Here is a 20,514-nt window from a genome sequence, read left to right on the forward strand (position 1 = left end):
CACCACACATACTTTGTTGGCAGCCTAAGCCCAGAGGGAAAGATGGAGGGAAGCCGGGAAAGGATTCCACCGCTTTCCTCAACTCAGTTCCACTCCGCTTCTGGCTAGCAAAAATCCCTCCCACATGCTGATACAGAAGTGCCAGTGTCAGCTTTGGCCCGGCCTCAGGTAAGGGAGGGGCTTTGCAGAGGAAGTGATGTGGGGTCTGCCCTGAGTCCCACGGGACGCGGCTGAGATTGGGTAAGACAGAGAGCACCTGTGCGTTGAGACCAGGGCACATGTGAGGAATCCACGAGACAACAAGGCTTCCCCTTCCCAAAGGAATTGTCCTCCCCTCTGCACAAAACCCAGCCTCTGCCACCCCTCGCATTATGCCAGGAATCATATATATAGATGCCCAATGAGTACTGGATGATCAGATGAATGAATGATACACGACACGCCTCAATTAAAGCAATTCTCTTCTCCTACAATGCTACTTTTCTATCCGCCTGCGATCCAGCAAGACCTGCCTAGAGACCTACCTCCCTGAAGCTGTTCTTATCCCACAGCAGCACAAATTACCTTCACTTGCACGGAATGTTGCCTTTTATCGTCCTCAGATTAATGCTTTCTGTCTAATCTTATCTTTCCGATTGAACATAACGTCCAAGAGCAGAACTCCTCCTCCCCCTTCTCTTCCTTTTGTTTTTGTTTGGTTTTGGTTTTCCAAATCCCCTAGAGGGTAGATGTTTAATTTCTTTAAAAAGGCAAGCTAGCGGGAATGAGGGAAATGTAACCAAGAAGATAGCTGACTGAGGGGAATTTGGTTAGCTGACTTCTACAATCCCACTTCTCCATCCTTATTATTATTTCACAATCCCTTGAAATCTAAAATGTCCTGAACAGATTTAATTAAATTAATAAGTTTTTACTCCAAGGCTTCAAGTTTCAGCAAAAGATAAACAGCTTACTAGGAATTCGTACAATGTAAATAAAGGCATTAATTTTCACCATTCTCTTTTCTCTGAAAGATCAGATACTGTAATTTCCTTTGATGCAATTAGACACTAAAATAGCACCAGCTACTTTTCATTCACAAAGAAACATTACTGTCATTTCTACCTGAATATTTCTGCATCCTAGAGACCTCAAATCCATCCTCTTCCTTACATCCCCATCCCTGCTGTCTGTTCTAATCTCCTGTCACTTGCAAGCACCCCCCATTGGTCTTCCTTCATCTACTCTTACCCTTGCCAGTACACTCTACTAAAGACAGCCAGGGTTCCACGCTGCTCATGCATGTCCCTCCTTAAAAGCCCTTGGTTGCTGCCCTTGCACATTAATGAAGACCTTCAAGGCTTGGCATGGTCTGGGGTCAACCACTTCGCCAGCTTCATTTCACCCCATCCTCTCTCATTCTTCTGGTTCCTAAGGGCTCCAGCCACAGGAACATCCTTTCATTGCTCACACATACCTTGCTTCCTCTAGCTCCAGGGTTTCTGTGGCTCAACAGCCATTTATTTCCTAGGGAAGCCATTCTTGAACCACTCAAGACAATTTGACCTCCCTCCCCTCCATTACACATTACACACACACACACACACACACACACACACACACACACTCAGCACCACCTGCTTTTCCTTCATAGTACTTATTACATTTGCTATTGTGAATTTGTTCATATAATTACTTGTATAACGCCTTGCCCTCCCAACCAGTTTAAAAACTGTAAGGACAGAAACTGTATTTGTTTGGTTCATCATTATATACCCTTAGTGCCTGAGCAGTACCTGGCAGGTAGTAGATATTTAATAACTATCTGACAAATGAGTGCCATCTGCAATAGACATTAATAAGATGGATGTCTTTTTTCCTTTTTAATCTAAGGCTACTCAAGCCAAAATTTCAATAAATTGAAATCGAGGGGAAATTAGGTTGGATATTTCTCTTCAAATAAAAGGAGGACAAATTAGCCCAAAGTTACCCATACACTTATTTCCTGTAAGTCTACATAAATTGCTTACACACTAATCACATTTCCTCCCAAACAACCGAAAGCAATTCAATAAGCTCTTACCTAAATGTCCTGAGCCTGCTCCTGGGTTTTGTTTGGTAAATAACACACTTCATTTCACAAACAATAACAACAAAAAAAAACAGTCTAGATATTCAAACCTCCTCAAACTTAGGAGGGGAAGTAATTTGGGATAAAAATCAAGGAAAAAACACAATATTTTATTTTGTAAAATTGGTTTATTTACAATTTGGTGTTTTAAAGTTGTACTTGGAATTTTAAGTTTTATATATTTCCCTGGCAGGCATTCTGTTTTCTTAAATATGGAGTCAAAGGATAGGACACCTGAGTAAGTTTGAATTTCAGAGATTTAAATGCTGCTACTGTCAATAAAATTTAATGTTTAATCCCTGAGAATTAGTAAAGAGTCAAGAATATTCTCACACATTCAAATGTAAAAGGCATATTTTAAGAACAGAAATAAAGCTACCATAATGACCTCCCCACATATGGCAATATAAAAAGTCCCTCTTTCACAAATAAACCGAAGGGGTGTGTGCACATGCATTTTAGTTATTAGGTGCACCTAGATGGTCTAGTCTGGTTTTGGGTAGTTTCTCCCCTTTTAAAAAATATTCCTGGACACGGATACACAATTCACTCAAATAGTGGTAATGCCCACTGCTAGCTCAATGTGCCCTCTTTGTAAATCTGTGTGTACTTGTGCTGTTAGCCATTCTCCTTCACTGCCCCAACACCAAAATTCTTTATCTGACTGCAATCCGAAGCCCAAACTGTTTTTGCAAAGTCACTTTGGAGCAAGTCACTTTAGTTTCCTCCAATATCAAGTGAGGATAATTATAGCTCATAGGGATGTATAAGGCTGCACTGATGTATAACACCATGGGACCTGCAGAGCTTCCTTCATAAGGAGCCATGCTCTGGCATCAGTGATATCTATAACACATCCGGCTGCTCATGATTATAGATGGCTAGTCAATGCCCTATATGTCAGCTTTCTTCAGGAGTAAATATTAATTCATTAGTTTGCCCATTAAACTTCTTGAATTGAAAAAGAATGGCAATTATGCCCCTTCCCCCATATGTCAAGTGTAGCACAGATAGTAAGTATGTAACCACAGCAAAACAGAAGAAACCAAAGAATTTGCAGCAAGATGCAAATTTTTTTATGTGTGTGCAATCGTTTTTCATTGTGGGCAGTGTTAAGTATCACTAATGACAAGTGTTTATTTGCCTAATGGCCCAAAGGAAACGCAGTGCAATTCCAACTTTTTAAAAACAACAGTGAAACAAAGCCACAAATACCCTTTCTTAAAATGTCTCTTCATGCTTTCCATCCAAAACAGAAAATAATCAAGCGAACTTCCCTCTATCTACATTACCAACATATTAATGCCAGCTAGGAACATTCTCAACTGCTAGTTTAAAGGCAACCTTTAAGTCCCAAGAATATTTATTGGTATCGTTGTTGACTCCAAAAGGGAAAAGATTACAGAAATTACATTTAAGAAAGCTTTGCAAAAAAAAAAAAAGAGAATGAGTGGGAACTATTATCAGATCTGAGGGAAGTCAGATCTGGACAATCTACTTTAAGTTGCTGCTTCAGCACCAAGTTTCAATGTTATACCTTATGTGCATTTCTTAAAACTTTGTTTCTATATGCATAGAGTTTCTTGGTTGGTTGGTTGGTATTTTTTCACAGGCCAAGAATGCTTAAGTAACAAGAGAAGCAAGAAGGAAGTCTGTGGCATAGGCTATGATGGTATGTGTGGGTTTGGGAATTCCCACAGTATGCTCTTGTTTTAACAAATCCCACTTCCGCTGCAGGAAGCCACACTAAGTCATCCTTTGGCTGTTGGTGGCAGGAGGGGTGTAAATAAAAATGTGAGGTAGTTCTTCCCACAAGAGGGAAATATTTGTCTACATAATACCCCTGCAATGTCTGACAAATTACTAGAGCATCTGCTTGCTGTCATCTATCTGTAAGTAAACTCTAAGCTTGGTATTAACTGAACTTGACAAATTATGAGCTGGTTGCAGTTCACAGGCCTTATTTTTTGATCCAGCCATGATAGACGGAGACACTAAAACCCCCAAAAATGTGAACCATAGAGACCACCAAGTATAAGAACTGCAGAAGCAGAAGCGTTCAAAAGTATATGGGGGAGCTGGTAAGAGCACATAATAATTTACCAGAACTGTGCATAAAAAAGAACGAAGGCTGTGGGGATTCACTTACAGACTCGGCTCCCACAGTTTAACTGTCACCTTGAAGGTTTAAAAAAAGAAAAGATTTGAAGTTCTAGCATAATAGAAAATGTGGCAGAGGCTAGATAAAGGAAAATTAACATAGAAATATTAAGGGCAAAGGAATAGAATATCCTGAGAAAAGCAAGAGTTGTCCAGCAAGAGTTGCCCACGAAAACGTTTAGTCTTTCCTACTTGGAGTGTGCACATTAACAATGAATAAGAAATTCATTATTGCTGAAAATATTTGCATTCTACACTTTCTTTAAGCTACTGGGCCAAGAATACCAGAAATAGATCAGGAGTAAAATTATAGTTAGAAAAGGGGAGAAAAAGTAAGGTAGGACATTAAAATTTTATTCTGAAATTATCTCTGGCCACGACAATAAAATTTAACAAATAGTCACTGAACAGTCTTACTCCTGTCATCAGCTGTACAATACATACAGTATCATAGAACTGGCCACTAGGATTAGAATCCACTAGAACATATTTCATGTTAAGTGGCGACAGCAGCATCTCACAGAAATTTTTACATACATATATACACAGTCCACATTCAACCATTTTCACATATTTTCAGTACACACAGTTGCAGCATATTACAGTCACGTGTCTAAGTTGTTGCTCGATGAAAACCCAAGCCACTGCCTAGACATAACTGTAGCAGTTGAGCTGAGTATAATTACAATTAACTTCATATATGTCCATAGCAGATAGATGTACAGCCCCTAAGAAAGAGTTCACAAATACTGTTGTTGTTTTAAATGCTACCACAGCATTATGTTAGGCAATATTAAAACCTTTACCAACTAAATCAGATTTGTGTGTGTGTGTGTGTGTTTTAAGGTCTTCTGCTTACCAGAAATATTCTTGATGAAAAAATTACAAAAATGAATGCTCTCTTCAAAATAATTCACACTTTTAAGATTCCAATATGGCCCAATGCTACTGATGCCTAAAGTGTTCCTAACATTCTGATGGAGTCTTTTCACCTGACTCCAAACCACCCATTAAGTTTAAAAGTGGCTTAAGTGCCTTGCACCCAAATTGTAAAAATCCCTGGCCATCCTCGCTAGAGCCAGGCACATAGAAAAGGAATGCACTTTGGTTCATACCAAATGCCCTGGGATTAATCACACTAGAAAATTAAATGGGTTTGAGGTAAATTTTTACAAATAGTCGATTTTTTGTTGTCTAGTGTTAGCATAACAAAAAAAAAAAAGTCATTAAAAAAAATTCAGTCTGATGTTAAGATACAATGAAGACCATCTTTAACCCCTTAAACATAGGAATTCCCTGTGTAACTAAGCAATGGTTACTTTTCTCAGTGCCTGATGATGCTTCCCGCCTTATGGTTTCTATTAAGGCCTAGAAGTAACTGGATATTTAAGACAGATGTATCTTTGCAGAGGTGGGTTCCATCCTTACTGCCCAGTATTCAAAGAGTTAAAGAGGCCAAAAAATGCATGCCCTACAACATGGCATTCAGAACAAAAGGCACATTGTTAACACTAAGGGCAGGATTTCTCCTCTATGTTCATCTACACTGTCATGCATCACTGTTGTTCCACTGGCGTGGTGATGCACACTCTGGCGGTGCAAGAAGCGGAGCCAGATGAGGCTGCAACCAAAGACAAGACTGTGCTATTCCTAAACCTGAAAACAGCTCAGGCATCCCTAGACAATGGTAACCTGTGAGACCAAGGACTGTTTCCAAGCCAGCTCCTAGTAGCCTAGCAGAGCCCTTCAGTTAGTTATGTGTTAAAATCACAAAGATGCAACATTTTCCTCTTTTTGACATTATAATTAAGCTAGACTTTTTGAAAAGTGGCTCTACCACTAAACACTGAACAGGGTGGCTCTTGTGAATAAATTTCATTATATTTTGGGGGTCAAACTATAATAGCGCTGCACATTATAGTTTGGCTGAAAAGTTTCCGGTTACATTTGTGAATAAAGAAAGTCACAAATGCACTGCTGACATGTTAAGAACCAGCTTTGTGTGGTGGGGGAAGACAAACAATATTAGTACATTTGTGACTTTCCACATGAATAATCATTGCAGAGGGAAATTCATATGCATGGCAGGCTCAGGTTCATAGATTTATCACTAAACGTGGAGATGAGACTGAACGCGGAGGAGGAGCGTTGCAAAGGGAAAACAGCCTTTACGTTTTTATTTTAACAACCTAAAGAAGCTAACTATCATCAAGAGGCTTACGGTTTTTACAAAGCCATCACATCAAGTCTGAAACTTCTTATGCCTGTAAGCCAAAATTTTAGTAATAAATACATAATCCTTAAATTCTGTAAGCCACTGATTGGGGGTATCATCACATGAGCATCATTTAAAATGCACATTACTAACACATTGCGCTTCCACGGGTTACACAGAAATGTGTACAACATGGTAAAGAATTTGGCTAGGGGAAAGAAGCTATAATTTTTTAAATACAGAAGTACAAATTAATTTATCAGTAACACCCTTAAATAGTAAAGCAAACATCAACATCACTATCTTAATAAGCTAATCTTATTACTGTTGTGTGTGTTTTTTTGGCAAATATTCGTAGTATTTCCTGAGCATTTTTCTCCACCATCAACTGACAAAGCCTCAAAATAAGTGTTTTGTTCAAAACTACTTTTTTTTTTTTTTTAAGTAAGAGAAACTCCAGGATTCATATATATATTAAAAAAAAACAAAAACAACTTAACCGGAAACTTTCTTGGCCTCACTGGGGACCATGCTTTAAGTACTTGTAAATCAACTTACAGGCAATACAATAATATCTGTGCATATAAAAGAGTATTTACCTTAATTTTTACTATCCAAACCTATTTCCAAACAGACAGACATCTTTCTTTATTAAATTGCACATACTAAAAAATTTTTTTCACGTGCCTTGCAATTGATATATATCACTGCTCATACATTAGTGATAAAATACTGAAATTTCCACTGTGAAAATAATTATTCAGAGAAGAAAATATTCTTTTACTTTTAACTCTGTGACTTTTCCAGGTAAAGTGTCATTCTCACAAAAACCATCAGTGCAACCCAAAAGGAAGGAAAATAAGAGCAAGAAATGCAATCTCTGTGGCTCCTCTACTGATGCGAAGACTAAATCAAACCATTTACCTTGAGGTTGAACTTTTCCTCCGCTAAATTTGTTGTTCAAATTGGCCTTATGGAACAGCCACAATGACTTCTGTTCAAAACGATTTTCAACCCTCACCCCCCCCCTCTTTTTTTTTTTTTAAAGAAAGAATTGATACTTTCCCAGGCTAAGAGAACCCTACAGTGGCACTTGGCAAGTGGGAACTCATGCTGATCTGTTAAAGCTTCTTTGGAACTGTGGAAATCCCCACCTTACGTAGCTAGGCTGCTGTTCTTTTTTAAATTGGAATATGAAACGATGGTCATAATCATAGCTGCAATGTCTCTTTTCTGTATTCACAGTCTGGGATATCTACTTGAAGGGGAGGTGGGGAAGAACTAAATGCAAGCAACAGATGTGTGGTAAGAGAGTAACAGGAGAAAAGCAGAGAGGGGAGGAACAGTTCATGGAATACATTTCTAATTTTAGGTGCTAGACCAACTCTGTAATATGAGGCTTCTTCACAAAACAGCTTGCTGATCATATTAGAAGATTTAGAGGAACACACACTTTTTCCATTTATCCACCAGGTCTGGTTGGCCAGCTTTGCGACTGTCAGAATGCTAACTGGTCATTTAAACCTTGGGCATTTTATTGTTTGAGCATGATTGACTTCAAAAGAGAAAAAAAAAATCTCTAAGGTGCAATTTTTCTTAGAACATCGTTTTCATCCTGACCATTCCCCTCCCTCCATAACTACCACCCAGATAACCTACGGGAAACAGAAGCAGGACATGCTACACCTGTGCATGAGTCTTGAGCATGGAGAGAGAAGGGGGTCTTTGGGGGCAATCACCTGGAGGAGAATATACTATGAACCGTAAAAACATAGTGAATGTCTTTGACACCAATCTGTAAATGCATGGCAGTCACGAAGTAATCAATGGCCTGCCACTGATGTTTATTACTCTGCCACACCAAATACAGTAAGGCTCATCGTACTTTTAGAACACAAAAAAAACGTTTCAGAAAGTATAAAAACTTAAAGCATTGTCCCCATGTATTTTATAAAAACAAATGACTTTCTTACATTAAAATAAGTGCTGAAGAGATACAAATGAGTCAAGTTATTGAGCAAATAAAAACAGGTCTGAGCTACTCCTTTGCAACCCAGTAAGGCTCAGCCACATTGTATCTTTCAGATTACCAGCATCGGGGGGGACTCAGCTCAGCTAACAAGTTTTGGCAAGACTGTCCTCTGCTGAATATTCCCATTGGCATCTGTCATCTGTGCCAAATTAGTCCTCAGTTTGGAAGCGGAGCTGGAAGGTGGAGGTAACTTGGAAATGGAAGTGATAGCACCAGTGGTCTCAGTTATCCTTTTCACTGCCATCTTCTCCCCGGAGGGAGGCTTTGGCAACCGCCTCCTCAGCCAGGGATGCCGCAGAGCCTGGCCGGGGGTCATGCGGACCACAGGATCCCATTCTAAACACTGTTTCAAGAAGTCCAGGAAGAGGGGGTCATCGCACCCCTTCAGTGCATTCCCCCACTCTCTGCTCTCCGGCGGGCCCCTCAGCTTTCCCCTCCGGGAACGGCCTCCGTTGAGGACCACAGAGCCGTCTGAGAGAGTCGTGACAGTGCAGTAACGGGGATATCCCTTGGAGCTCACAAAATTTTTGGCTCGTTTAGACGCATCCAACAGTTTCTGGGAGGGCATTCCCAACAGTTCGATCATACAGGCCAGCTGGTCCCCTTCATCTTCCCCAGGCAAGAGGGGGTACCCGGTCAGGAGCTCCGCTAAAATGCAGCCCAGGCTCCACATATCGATGGGCATGCCGTACCTGGCGCCAAGGATCACTTCCGGAGCCCGGTAAAAACGGGACTGAATGTACGTGTAGACGCGCTGATGCTCGTAACAACTGGAGCCAAAATCGATCACTTTGATACCGCTTCTACCCTGCTGCTTTAACAAAATGTTCTCGGGCTTAAGGTCACAGTGAATTATTCTGTTTCTGTGCAAAGCATCCAAGCACTGCAGAATGGAGTGGGCAAACTTGCGCACCAAAGGCAGGCTGAAGCCCTGGAATTTATTCTTCTTGATGAGCTCGTAGAGGTTCATGCTCAGCAGCTCGAACGTCATACAGATGTGGTTGCGGAAGGTGAAATTCTCCAGCATGTGGATGACGTTCATGGTGTTGTCCTTGTCCTGCTTCCGCAGGTGTTCCAGGATCCGGATCTCCTCCGCCGCCTGCCGGTGGAAGCGCTTCTCATTCCGCACCATCTTCAGGGCCACGTGCTGGTGGACTTTGTGGTCGTAGGCCTTGACCACCTGCCCAAAGCTTCCCTTCCCAATGACCTTGAGGACCTCGTACCTGTAAGCCACGTGATCGTGGGGCACCTGCACGTAGGATCCCTGGTCATCGTCGTAGCCACCGTTGTTGGACCCGCCTGTCATGCCCTGGCGCTTCTTTGCATTTGGACCCAAGAAGTATATTTCAGGGTAGCTGAAGATCTCGTGGTGCTCAAAGGTGGTTAGTTTCTGCATGTATTGCTTCATTGCTTGCTCGGGCGTCATGGGGGTGGCTTTCACCTTCCCCATGCCTTCCATAGACTTCAGAGAGGTGGAGCTCCCCTGCCGCCGATGGATGCTCTCCAGCTGCCGCTCTGGCACCACCGGCAACCCGGCTTTCCCCACCGTCGTGAGCCCATTGGGCTGTGTGGTGAGCACTGTCCGCTTGTTGCTGTTATCCTCAAACAGCTGCTGCACCTGGATCTGTCCGTGGCTGTGGCTGCCCACATGGAGGTGATCATTCATGGTGTGCTTACTGCCACCAATCTGGAATGCGGAAAGGAAACATGAATAGAATGGAAGAGGTCTGTCTGTTCAAATGGGATGTCTTATAAGTCAGCCCCCAACCCCCACCTTTACCAAACCCATTGTGGTTGGAATTTACAGTCCAGCATCAGGTTTACTAAATGGTCCAAGAGGGACCTCAGGAACACCCTGACAGGGGCAGCGGATATGATGCTGACAGCCTCTGACAAAACAGAGGAAACAGAGGTTAGTTGGCTGGGTAAGGCTACAAAACCTGGGATCCTGAAAAAAGGATCCCATTATATGCTGCACCTCATAGACGAGCTGCTTGCTGTACACATTGAGGAACCTTCGAATAAATTCCCTGTGGAGGCAGAGAATGTCATTCTTGCTTATCATCCTATACCTAACATTTAGCACAGGGCCTGGCACAACACAGGCTTTCCGCTCAATCCACACTTGGTATCAAAATGGAAATAGGATACAGAAAAAGCAGGAGCATGGAGACTCTCTGCTGGCTCCACCGCCCCCAGATCCTAGCACCTTTCCGCCTCCTCTAATAGCTCCTGATTACCACAGGGCGGGGACTTCTGATTTGTCCACTTCCTTTTCTCCGTTGAAAACACTGGTGTGTTCATTCCGGTCTTCACTACTTGGAAATCTGATTACACCTAAGAAAACGCACGATCCAGTGGCAAAGAAAACTGTACTTTTAGGCTTGAGAGATTACCATGCAGATACACACTGCAACCCCCTAACCTATTTTTAAAAGTTTCTGGGCTTCGCTAACTGTGATGACCATTTAAGGCCATTCAGCCCAACAAACCAACTGTTGCAGTTTTCTGGGCCTTCCTCTGGTCAATGGCTCAGCTCTCTTAAGAACTGCATCTCTCTGGGTTGCTGGGATATTCAGCTTTCCAACAAGAAATACAAAGTAGCGATTTCTATTTTCAGGCACACATGCCATCCCTGAACATTGCTGTCTAAACAAAATGGATGGTGTAAGCCAAGGCTCCCCCCGTCACCCCCACCCCGCATCTCCACAGAGAATCTACTGGGATTTCTTTCTTTTCTTTTTTTTTATTTTGCATTATCATTGCAAAGAGGTGAGGGGTGGAAGAGGACTAACAGCCAGGATCCTCTCCCAGTTGGGAATTCTTGACACCTTAGACAACCACCCACAAGTCTTAAAGCACCCCACTAGATGATTTTTACATGAAATCTTAAAGATCAGTTTGTCATCCGCAATCCATCTCATTCATCCCACCACCATGAGCTGAGGTCTAGCCACATAAGCGGCAGTCCCTACCCTCAAGAAGCTTACAATCAACTTGTTGAAGTCCTTTACCATCAGTATTTTTTTCTATGATCTCTTCCTAAGCCCTACCTTTTGGGCTTTATCTACCACTATAAGCACAGAAGTGCTCTGCACATGTAATATATAACAGTTCAGGGAATGGCTTGAGATCACCTAGCTTATGAAATGAAATCCCAAGACCTTACTCGCAGACTAAGACCTTTAAGTTTTCTTCCACTGACACATGCCATGCACAGTGACTATCTGAGCAGTGCGATTTCTCTCTGCATTCTTCCGAAAACAGAGTGGACTACAGGATAGTACTTGGGCATGTCTGAAGTGTGATTTCATAGTCTGAGGGATTTTATTTCTCAGACAGATTTCTCGAAGACTTCTAATTGATCCCTCTTAGTACATACATAGATGATATTCCAAGCTAAAGTGAACTTATCTCCTGTAAGGGTGGCTGGACAGGTTATTTTTTCCTTGTTCTATGCCAAAAGCAAGAAGTCCATAAAAATGAGGAAAGCCTTAGCTTTATATAAAATTAGTATAGGTTTGCTCACTGCTGCTGTTCCCAAGCCTCACTCTATGCACCCCTCTCCCCACTGTAATCTTTTGAGCATCAGGGAATAAAAGGACCTGGAATTAGAAGTATCAGAACCATTCTCTTTAAGGCAGCATGGAGCAATGTCAAAAGAAAACCTACATTACCAGCATATATGCTACAAAAAACATGAGGTTTCATTAGGGACAAAATTAACCTTGGGGCTTTAGGAATTCCTAAAAAGATAGCAAAGTAAAACATTTTGAGCACCTGAAACTGACTTCAGTTTTTGCAATAGCAATTTTAACGTCCTGCATCATTTAAAAAGCAATCACAGGAGTTTACTGACTAATACTAAAGAGAGCTTGCCCGTTCACTTGATCACTTCCTATCTTTCCAACGATCTTCTCTTGGTCTCCTCCACAGTATCAGTTCACCTACCTAGAGGTGGTACAAGGGTTCCACAGGGCTCAAGCCTCAACTCCCGTGGCTTCTCACTCCCATAGCTCTCCCTGGTTGACCGTGACCGCAACCCTCCAGGGGATGACATCTGCCACATCTGTACCTCTAGCTCAGACCTGCCCAAGCTATGTCTACTGAGTTCAACACCCATATGTCCAAGCAGAGATCAGCTGCCTATCCCACGGGCAACTCAAACTCATGATTTTTCTACCAAAACTATTTCCTCCTTCCTTAACCCTCAATTTCTGATCAACAAAAGGCTACACCTCCACATAGTCCCTCAAGCTATACACCTGGATGTCTCCTCTGTGTCTCACTCACCTCCCCAGGTCGCCCTAAGCCTCGTCATTTCTTTCTATCCCACACAGTCTCCCCTCACACTCCTGTCGTTTTTCACTGGGACAACTCAAACAGCCTAACTTGACCCCTTGCTTCTAAGTCCAGAATTCTTCAAATTTCTTCTCTCCATAGCACTCCTACGGTTACGATTCAACAGTGTCACTCTGACACACTGCCCTTGCTTTTGCTCAAGGCCCACAACTGCACCCATTTCCACAGACAGTACAAGAACCCACAGGCAAGAACACAAGATCCCAAAACATAGAGCCTAAATGAGCTGAGTCCTTCCAACGTCATCTACAATGAGCACTATTCTCTCCAAGGGTAACAGAGCTGGATTCCCCAAGACCTGTGCAAACACCACTGTTTTTTTATGCTCTTCTGCTTTTGGTGAAGTTATTCTCATATGGTGAGGAGTCCGGGGATTTTCAAGCAGACTCATGGGAAATGAGTCCCAGTTTCACCGCTGATTAACTGTGACCTTGGGCAAAGTACTTAATCTCTGAACCACAGTGTTCCAATCTGTAAAAGAAGGTAACTTCAGTGGGGCTATTAGGAGGATAAGTAAGGTAGTACTGAGTGAAAAAGAACTATTATTATCATCCTTTCCTTCCTAACCACACCTAAGCGGTAAACTCCTCATCAACCCTCAATGTCCAGTTCAACTCTCACCTCCTCGGTGAAACTCCCTCTCCCTTCTACTGCGCTGATACACGTAACACATTTCATTTTACTGCAACTGTTTTACTACCTGATGTACCCAGCTAGCTGTGAGCCATTCCAGGGCAGGGTTCTTCTTATCTCTGAAAGTCCCTATTGATATAAACCCAAACATACAGTAAGCACTCATAATTATCTGTTGAACAGAAAAAGGCACGTCAGTAAGTCCTTGTTAACTCACATCTCTGAATTATTCTTTTTTTAATACACAGGTTTTTATTTTTTTTAATTAATTTATTTATTTTCTTATTGATTAAGGTACTACATATGTGTCCTTAGCCCCCCATTGCCCCCCCGCCCCCCCCCCACACACACACTCATGCCCTCACCGCTCTGGTGTCTGTGTCCATTGGTTAGTTAGGCTTATATGCATGCACACAAGTCCTTTGGCTCTGAGTTATTCTTGAGAAGTACCTTTGTACCTTCCTAAGAAAACATGAAGTTAACGCCCAGGGAATTGCAAATTGTCCCTGATGACCCACCTCACAAGATGTTAAGCTTGCAGCCCATTGGGGGAGACCTGGAGGCAAATGGCAACAGTTACAAAGTACCTGTAGCAGATACATCAACTAAACACGGGAAAGCAACATGTAGTGCCTTAAAAACTTCCCAGATGTTAAGAAATTCATGGGAAAGGCTCTAGTAAAGGAGGACTTTGAGTCTCAAACTCTGTAAAACTCTTAACATCGAAACCAAATTTGGAAGCACCATGAACTGGTCTCTAAAGAGGGGAGGAGACCCTAGAAGAGCCAAAACATTTCCAGAACACATATGCCAGGACAGCATCATAAACTGAAGGATCCTGAGAACGCTCACTCTCACTCGGCCTCATGAAGCCTGAGACTGTGGCTTCTTCCTGTTTGCTTTCCTAGCACAGTGCCTGCCACAGTTAAAAATGTACACTGAGAAAATGCAACTGTTAGATACCTACAATGCATGTGTTAAAATGGAGAGGCCCACCACAGCCTTCTCTGACCACGAAATAGGTATCAAAAATTAGGTAAGAACAATAGTCTCACCAGTTTTGTAGTTTTAATCTCTTCCTGTGATCAAATGGAAAACAGCAGATATTACACTGTGCTATCATTTCTGGGCATTTAAGAAGTTCTCTGAAGTCATCTTAGAAATGTGTAGTGTTATGGGAATAGAACTGAGTCCAAAAGATTGGAATTTCAGCTCCTCCTCAAACAACTGACGTCTGTGTGGCCCTGAGTCAAATGTCTACTTCTTCTTCAAGATATTACTGTTTTTAATAGGAATATTCACTCTTCTTCCATTCTAATTACTTCATAAAGGCAAACTAGCACCTTGAAAATGCTTTAAACATTAAGACACTTCTAAAAGTGATACCATACTAATATTTGGGAGTTAAAAAACTAAGTCTATTAATATCTCCCACACCACATTGAAAAAAAAAATCTAGTAGTTAAAAAGATAGTTATTGGATAGACTTTTAGGACAGAGATAAACAAAATGACTAGGTGTACAACAATATATCCATGGAGATAGGAAACAAAGAGCAATGGACTAAATCCCACAATTCATAATCTTTATAATCATATATTTATCCACCTACCATGTTATTTACAAGGGAAAATATGGGCGGGCTCCTATGACAAGATTATTTTCCTCTCATTAATGCCCGTTCTCCCCACTCCTTCTAGAACAGCTTTTCCCAGCTGCAATGGCTGTGGAAAACACTTATACAAACCTAAAGCCATATGGGAATATAGATCTGCAAAGGTTCCTGCATTTATAATGAAATTAATAAATATAATTTCCTAGAATTCAGTGTCAAGCAGTATGTCAAAGCTAGACTCAGGAGGGCCTGGCTTGGGCTCCAGCCTTGTTATGAACTGGCTCGGGAATCTTGACCAAACCAGTGGACATGTCAGCTTCCTCCTCTGTAAAATGAAGGAGGAGGATCACATCAATGACGTGGTCCTTTTATACTTCCCTGTTCTAGGAAATCTGCAATGTTGTGCAAATAAAGTAAAAATTAAACAACAAAACCCCAAACCACACTTTCAAAAACCACGCCTCAAATGATCAACAGCATACTGAAGCTTACAGGTAAGTTACAACGAGGTAAATCAGACCAATGCTACAGCAAATCCAAGTATCCCGCATCAGGAGTCCTAAGGCGCAGCCTCACATCTGTTCCTCTCCAGTCTACCACAGGCTACTCCTCCAGTTTTCTCTAATCCCATGACATATGTCCATTGCAGACAGACTCTGATCAAGCAACGCCAACCCTTATAAACCTGGAATCCAGATGCAAACCAAGTATTTTTTCCCCAAGTCATGGGATTACACCCACACCTGGGAAAATGGATGTTATGGTCTCCAACTTGTCAGCTGATTCCAAGTAAACCCAAACCCTTAACAACAATGGCAAGTCCTCAACTAAAATGTCACTGTGACAAGAACATTCAACCATAAGAAACCACGCAGCCTACCGGCAGATTCTCTTCCACCATCAACGGTCCAACACAGACGAGTTAAACTTCTGTGTCTGGATGTGTCAGGAAAGACGAAGGCAGAGAGAAACGAGTAAGACTAACAACAAAGCGTTTTCCTCTGAAAGTTGTGCACATCTGTCCAGGTCTCAGAGGACGGACTCCCCTCTCGCCATCCTCCCACAAGTCCTCCCCTAATAAACAAGTTCCTCCATAAGGCATTCCCCTCAGAGCTGCTCCTGTAGGCTAGACATGGCCTTTTCTACAGCTCTCCACCTCCACTTGACAAAGCTCAATCCTTAGCAAGCATCCCTCATCCAGAACCATCTTAGGCAGCTCCTCTGGGAAGATCCGATTGGAAATAAGACCTTGGAAACCTTCACCTCCTCCAAGTGCACCCCGCCTCCAGGCTGGCCGGCACCATCCAAGGGCCATCACCGGGAGCCGAGAAGAGGCACATGCTGAAGTCAAACCCAGCCGGCCAGGCACTGCAGCCACCAATCCTGCAGGGCTCTCCCCTCCCTCTGGCCCGCAGAGGGACCCCAGCATCTCTCAGGTGCCCTGCCCTTTGCTTTCAAATAACATCCAACTGGGTGGCTTGTTGTTCTGACTGCTACTGCGGCTCCTCTGTTTGTTAATGTTAATTACAATTTCTGCTGTGCTCAAACCTGTAGCACTCATAAAACATGCTTCCACACGCGGAGGACAAATGAGGGTGCTCCCTGCTGGCTGGAGCCAGGCCTGGGAGGCTCTTTGGGGGATCGATTTTCCGGGCAGGACTGTCTGGCTGTCCCCTAACATATCTGTTTCTATAAATACCCACTATCCAACGTGGGGGAGGAGAGATGTTTACCCGGTCAGGGAAAGGAGCTCTGGGAAGCAAGGACAAAAAAAAAACGAGGGAAGAGAAGGGAAGCCGCAAGGAGGGAAGTTCAGAGGCAGAGGAGCGCAGGGGTGGGCGGGCTCCGGAGGGGAAGTGAGGGGCCCACGCCACGAATCTTCCTTTGTGGCTGCAGCTCCGGGCTCGCCCGAGTTACAGAGGGCGGCGTCCAGGGGAGGCCACTGGCCATGGCCGCACAGACACTGGCACTTCGACCTCTCTTCTCTGGCGTCAGCACCCAACAAGTCCGGGTGTGGATGCCCCGGCCCCTCCCGCACCCCTGTCCCCAGGCCGCCCGCGGGCAGGGTCTCACCGTGTGGGCTGCAGCCGCAGCGTTGCTGGCCCGGAGGGGCGGCAGGGCGATGGGGGAGGGCGGGCCGGTCCCCACTCCGCTCCGGGGGGGGCCCGCTCCGAGCGCCGCCGGGGAAGCCTGAAGCTGACGAACGGCGCTGTCCCCTCCTCGGCCTGGGAGCCACGCGCGGGAGGAGACAAAAGAGGGTCAGGGGGGGAGAAAGTCACCGGACCCCGTGGCCCCGCCCCACCCCTCGGGGCGCCGAAGCCCGCTCTCCTCGGGGGCGACACGGGATCAGTAAAACCGGGCTCCCGGGACACAGATCCCCGGAGCACACCCAAGGGCTGGGCTCGGGCCGCTGCAAAGTTAGGTCGGGCCCGGGTGCGCGAGTTCGCGACCCCGCGGGCGCCGCGCTGGGCACGGCTGGGCGGCCCACGTTGCAGGCGGCGCAGGCCCGGAGCCGGGTGGGCCCGGCGGCCGGGGCGCCTCCGCCCCTCCGAGCCCGGACGGTGGGAGGCCAGGAACCCACCCCGCCCGGCCGGGTCGGAAAGCTCCCCTCGGAGCAGCCCCGGGCCCGCGCGCAACAATGAGCGGAGCGAGGCCGGCGCGCAGTCCGCCGGGGAGCCGCCGCGGCGCAGACTTTGTTCGAGGTCCCGCAGGTAGCGGGCGCCCGCGCCACGAGGGCTGGCCCGGGCCGGGCGGGGGCCGGCGGGGCGCTCCTTACCGGTCGGGTAGGCGGCGGGAGCGGCGGCCGAAGGTTTCCTGGCTAACATGGCCGCTGGAGAAGAAAATGCATTTCAGGGCTGCCGTCTCCGCCGCCGCCGCCGCCGCCCGTCCTGCTGCTACTTCTGGCGGCCGCCGCCGCCGCCTCCTGGCCGCCCTTCCCGCAGACCTCCAGCGCCTCCTCGCCGCCTCGCCTCAGCTACTGCCAGACACACACGGTCCGCTGCATCCCCTCGGCTCGGGCCCGCCGCCGCGAGCCCCCCGCTCTCCTCGCCGCCGCCGTCCTCCTCTTCCTCGGGCGGCTGCTGCACCCCCCGGCCCGTGCACATGCCTCGCCCTCCCTGCGCCGCGGGCCTCCCCGGTTCCCTCACATGGGGCGCGGGGGAGCGGGCTGCGCCGCGAGGACCTTCTCGCTCGGGAGCCTCCTCCCGGCTCGCGCGCGCGCGCCCCCGCGCACACTCGCTCCGGCGCCCGCGCTCGGGGCGGCCGGGGAGGGCTGCCCCGCCCCCGATCCAGCGGCCGCCGGTGCAGGCCCCGCCCCGGGCTCCCCCCAGCCCGCCACACACACTCCCGCACACCCCACCCCCACCCCGCCGCACTCCAGAGTCCCTCCTCCCACCCAGTCATCCGCAGGGCCACCCCGCCACTCCCCGGAAAACTCTGCAGCCTCGGCGGGCCCTCCGCCTCCCCCTTCTGCCATCTGCCCCGCTCCCCGGCTAACCACCTTTTCCCGCCCCGGCCCCTCCAGCCCCTGCATCCCCCCTCCCTCCAGCACCACCCACCGCTGCTCGCCTCCCACCAAAATCGCTGCAGAGACCCCTCCCCTTCCCTGCGCGCCCCCAAATCCAAACGCATGTTCAGCTTTCGAACCTAATGGCTGCTCGCAAACAATACTGTCCCCCTTCCGTGGCTGAACCACCCCCTCTCCCCAATTTATCTTGTAAAATAACTTCGTTGTGCAAGGGTCACCTCTGTAAGTCAAGCCCGGTGGAGGGCCGCAGTATATAGCCTGGTGACCCCCGAGCGTGAGCGAAGGAGGGAGCTGTTCTCCCACCTTCACCTCCACCACACACACCCTCCCGATTTACTGACGCCAAGTGACCGCTCTCCAGTCGATAGGACAGGGGGGCGGCAGGAAGGCAGGCGCGTGTGGACGGCTGCTGGGTAAGCAGTTGGCTGTGGGTTGCTAGGCAAAAATAAACACCAGACACACCTCTCATTTCCTTACAACTCAGGAGCCCTTCCCCAGCGCGGCCACACGGAGAGGGACACACCTTCCTCTAAGCTCCCAGCAGCAGGGGAGCGACACCTTTCCTTCCTCTCATCCCCAGAGACAAGTCTCTCTCCCCTTTCCTTCCAAGACACGTGGAAAACCCCCCTGCCTTTTTAACTTGCTATCTACAGCCTCTCTTCCCCTTGCAGACTGAAAAACTGTTTGCCCAACTCACACCGTGCCCTGTCCTGTGTGAGGTATATGCCTTTGTCCAAAGGTCACAGGTTTTGTCACTTCAGCCTTTGAGGGGGCTGGGGCGGGGAAGAGCAGGCAATTCCTGATGACTGGGTTAAAAGCTATGCTGTGCATTGCCTCCCTGAGACATGCCAGGTTTCTGAAGTTCTCCTGGGGACCTGGATCTTTTATGCGCTTTGCCTTGGGCATCTGCCAACCAGCCCCTGGATGGACCAAGTTTGCAGGCCTGAACTAGTGCAGATTAAAATCAGAAGAAGGCCAGAGTCTCCAGGACTCCTACAAGGTATTAAAGATAGGGGGCATTGGCAGAGGGAACAGGTGCCAAAATCTTCTTGGGGATCTCCTAATAAAGTAGAACCACACTGAAATAATCAATCCAATAATATGCCTTAATGATGACCTGATTCAGCCCCAGAAAGAAATAATCCCCTTTACTTATCTTCATGGACTATCACGTTCAAATTCACTTGGGGAAACATTTAATGTTCGGAATTAACTAATGGAAAGATGCTACTGAATAGCAGAGAGTAAGTTAGAACCCATTTCCTTACTCCCACTGTGATTCCACTATGCTTTCTAACGTACCACCTTGGATTTGTAAGAGCCTCGCATCACTTTTCCTGTTTTCTTGTTCAAACAATTATTGTCATACCATTTTCCTTAAAAAATAATTTTTTTTATTGATTTCAGAGATAAAGGGAGAGGGAGAGAGATAGAAACATCAATGATGAGAGAGAATCATTGACTGGCTGCCTCCTCTACACCCCCAACTGGGATGGAGCCTGCAACTAGAATGCCCTGAATCTAACCATGAACTCCTGGTTCATAAGTCAATGTTCAACCATTGAGCCACACAGGCTAGGCCAGCCGTGGGCAAACTACGGCCCAAGGGCCGGGTCTGGCCCGTTCGGCTATTCTATCTGGCCCGAGGAGCCGAACGAGTGGAGGGTTCTCTTGCTCTCCACCCCGGTCCTTCACCAGCAGCAGTGTTAACATGGCAACGTCGGGGAAACACGGCCGCAGCTCCTTCTTCTGAGTCCAGTTTAAGAACCCATTGTGGCCCTCGAGTCAAAAAGTTTGCCCACCCCTGCTAGGCCCATTTTCTTTCTTTTCTTTTCTTTTCTTTCTTTTTTTTTTTTTTTTT

The 20,514-nt window shown here is 46.1% G+C and overlaps 1 protein-coding gene across 1 annotated transcript; it reads right to left on the minus strand.

Annotated features, from left to right (window-relative positions):
• Positions 1-8,281: 8,281 nt before the first annotated feature.
• Positions 8,282-18,202, minus strand: DYRK2 (dual specificity tyrosine phosphorylation regulated kinase 2). The gene is made up of 3 exons (XM_081083277.1): positions 17,904-18,202; positions 17,201-17,352; positions 8,282-10,204 (listed from the first exon to the last, which is right to left on the minus strand). The coding sequence occupies exons 1-3, from the start codon at positions 17,950-17,952 to the stop codon at positions 8,597-8,599; spliced, it is 1,809 nt and encodes a 602-aa protein (XP_080939403.1). The 5' UTR covers positions 17,953-18,202; the 3' UTR covers positions 8,282-8,596.
• Positions 18,203-20,514: the final 2,312 nt, after the last annotated feature.

Source organism: Myotis nattereri (assembly GCF_964212035.1).
Source record: "Myotis nattereri genome assembly, chromosome: 2".
In the NCBI taxonomy this organism is placed as follows: domain Eukaryota; kingdom Metazoa; phylum Chordata; class Mammalia; order Chiroptera; family Vespertilionidae; genus Myotis; species Myotis nattereri.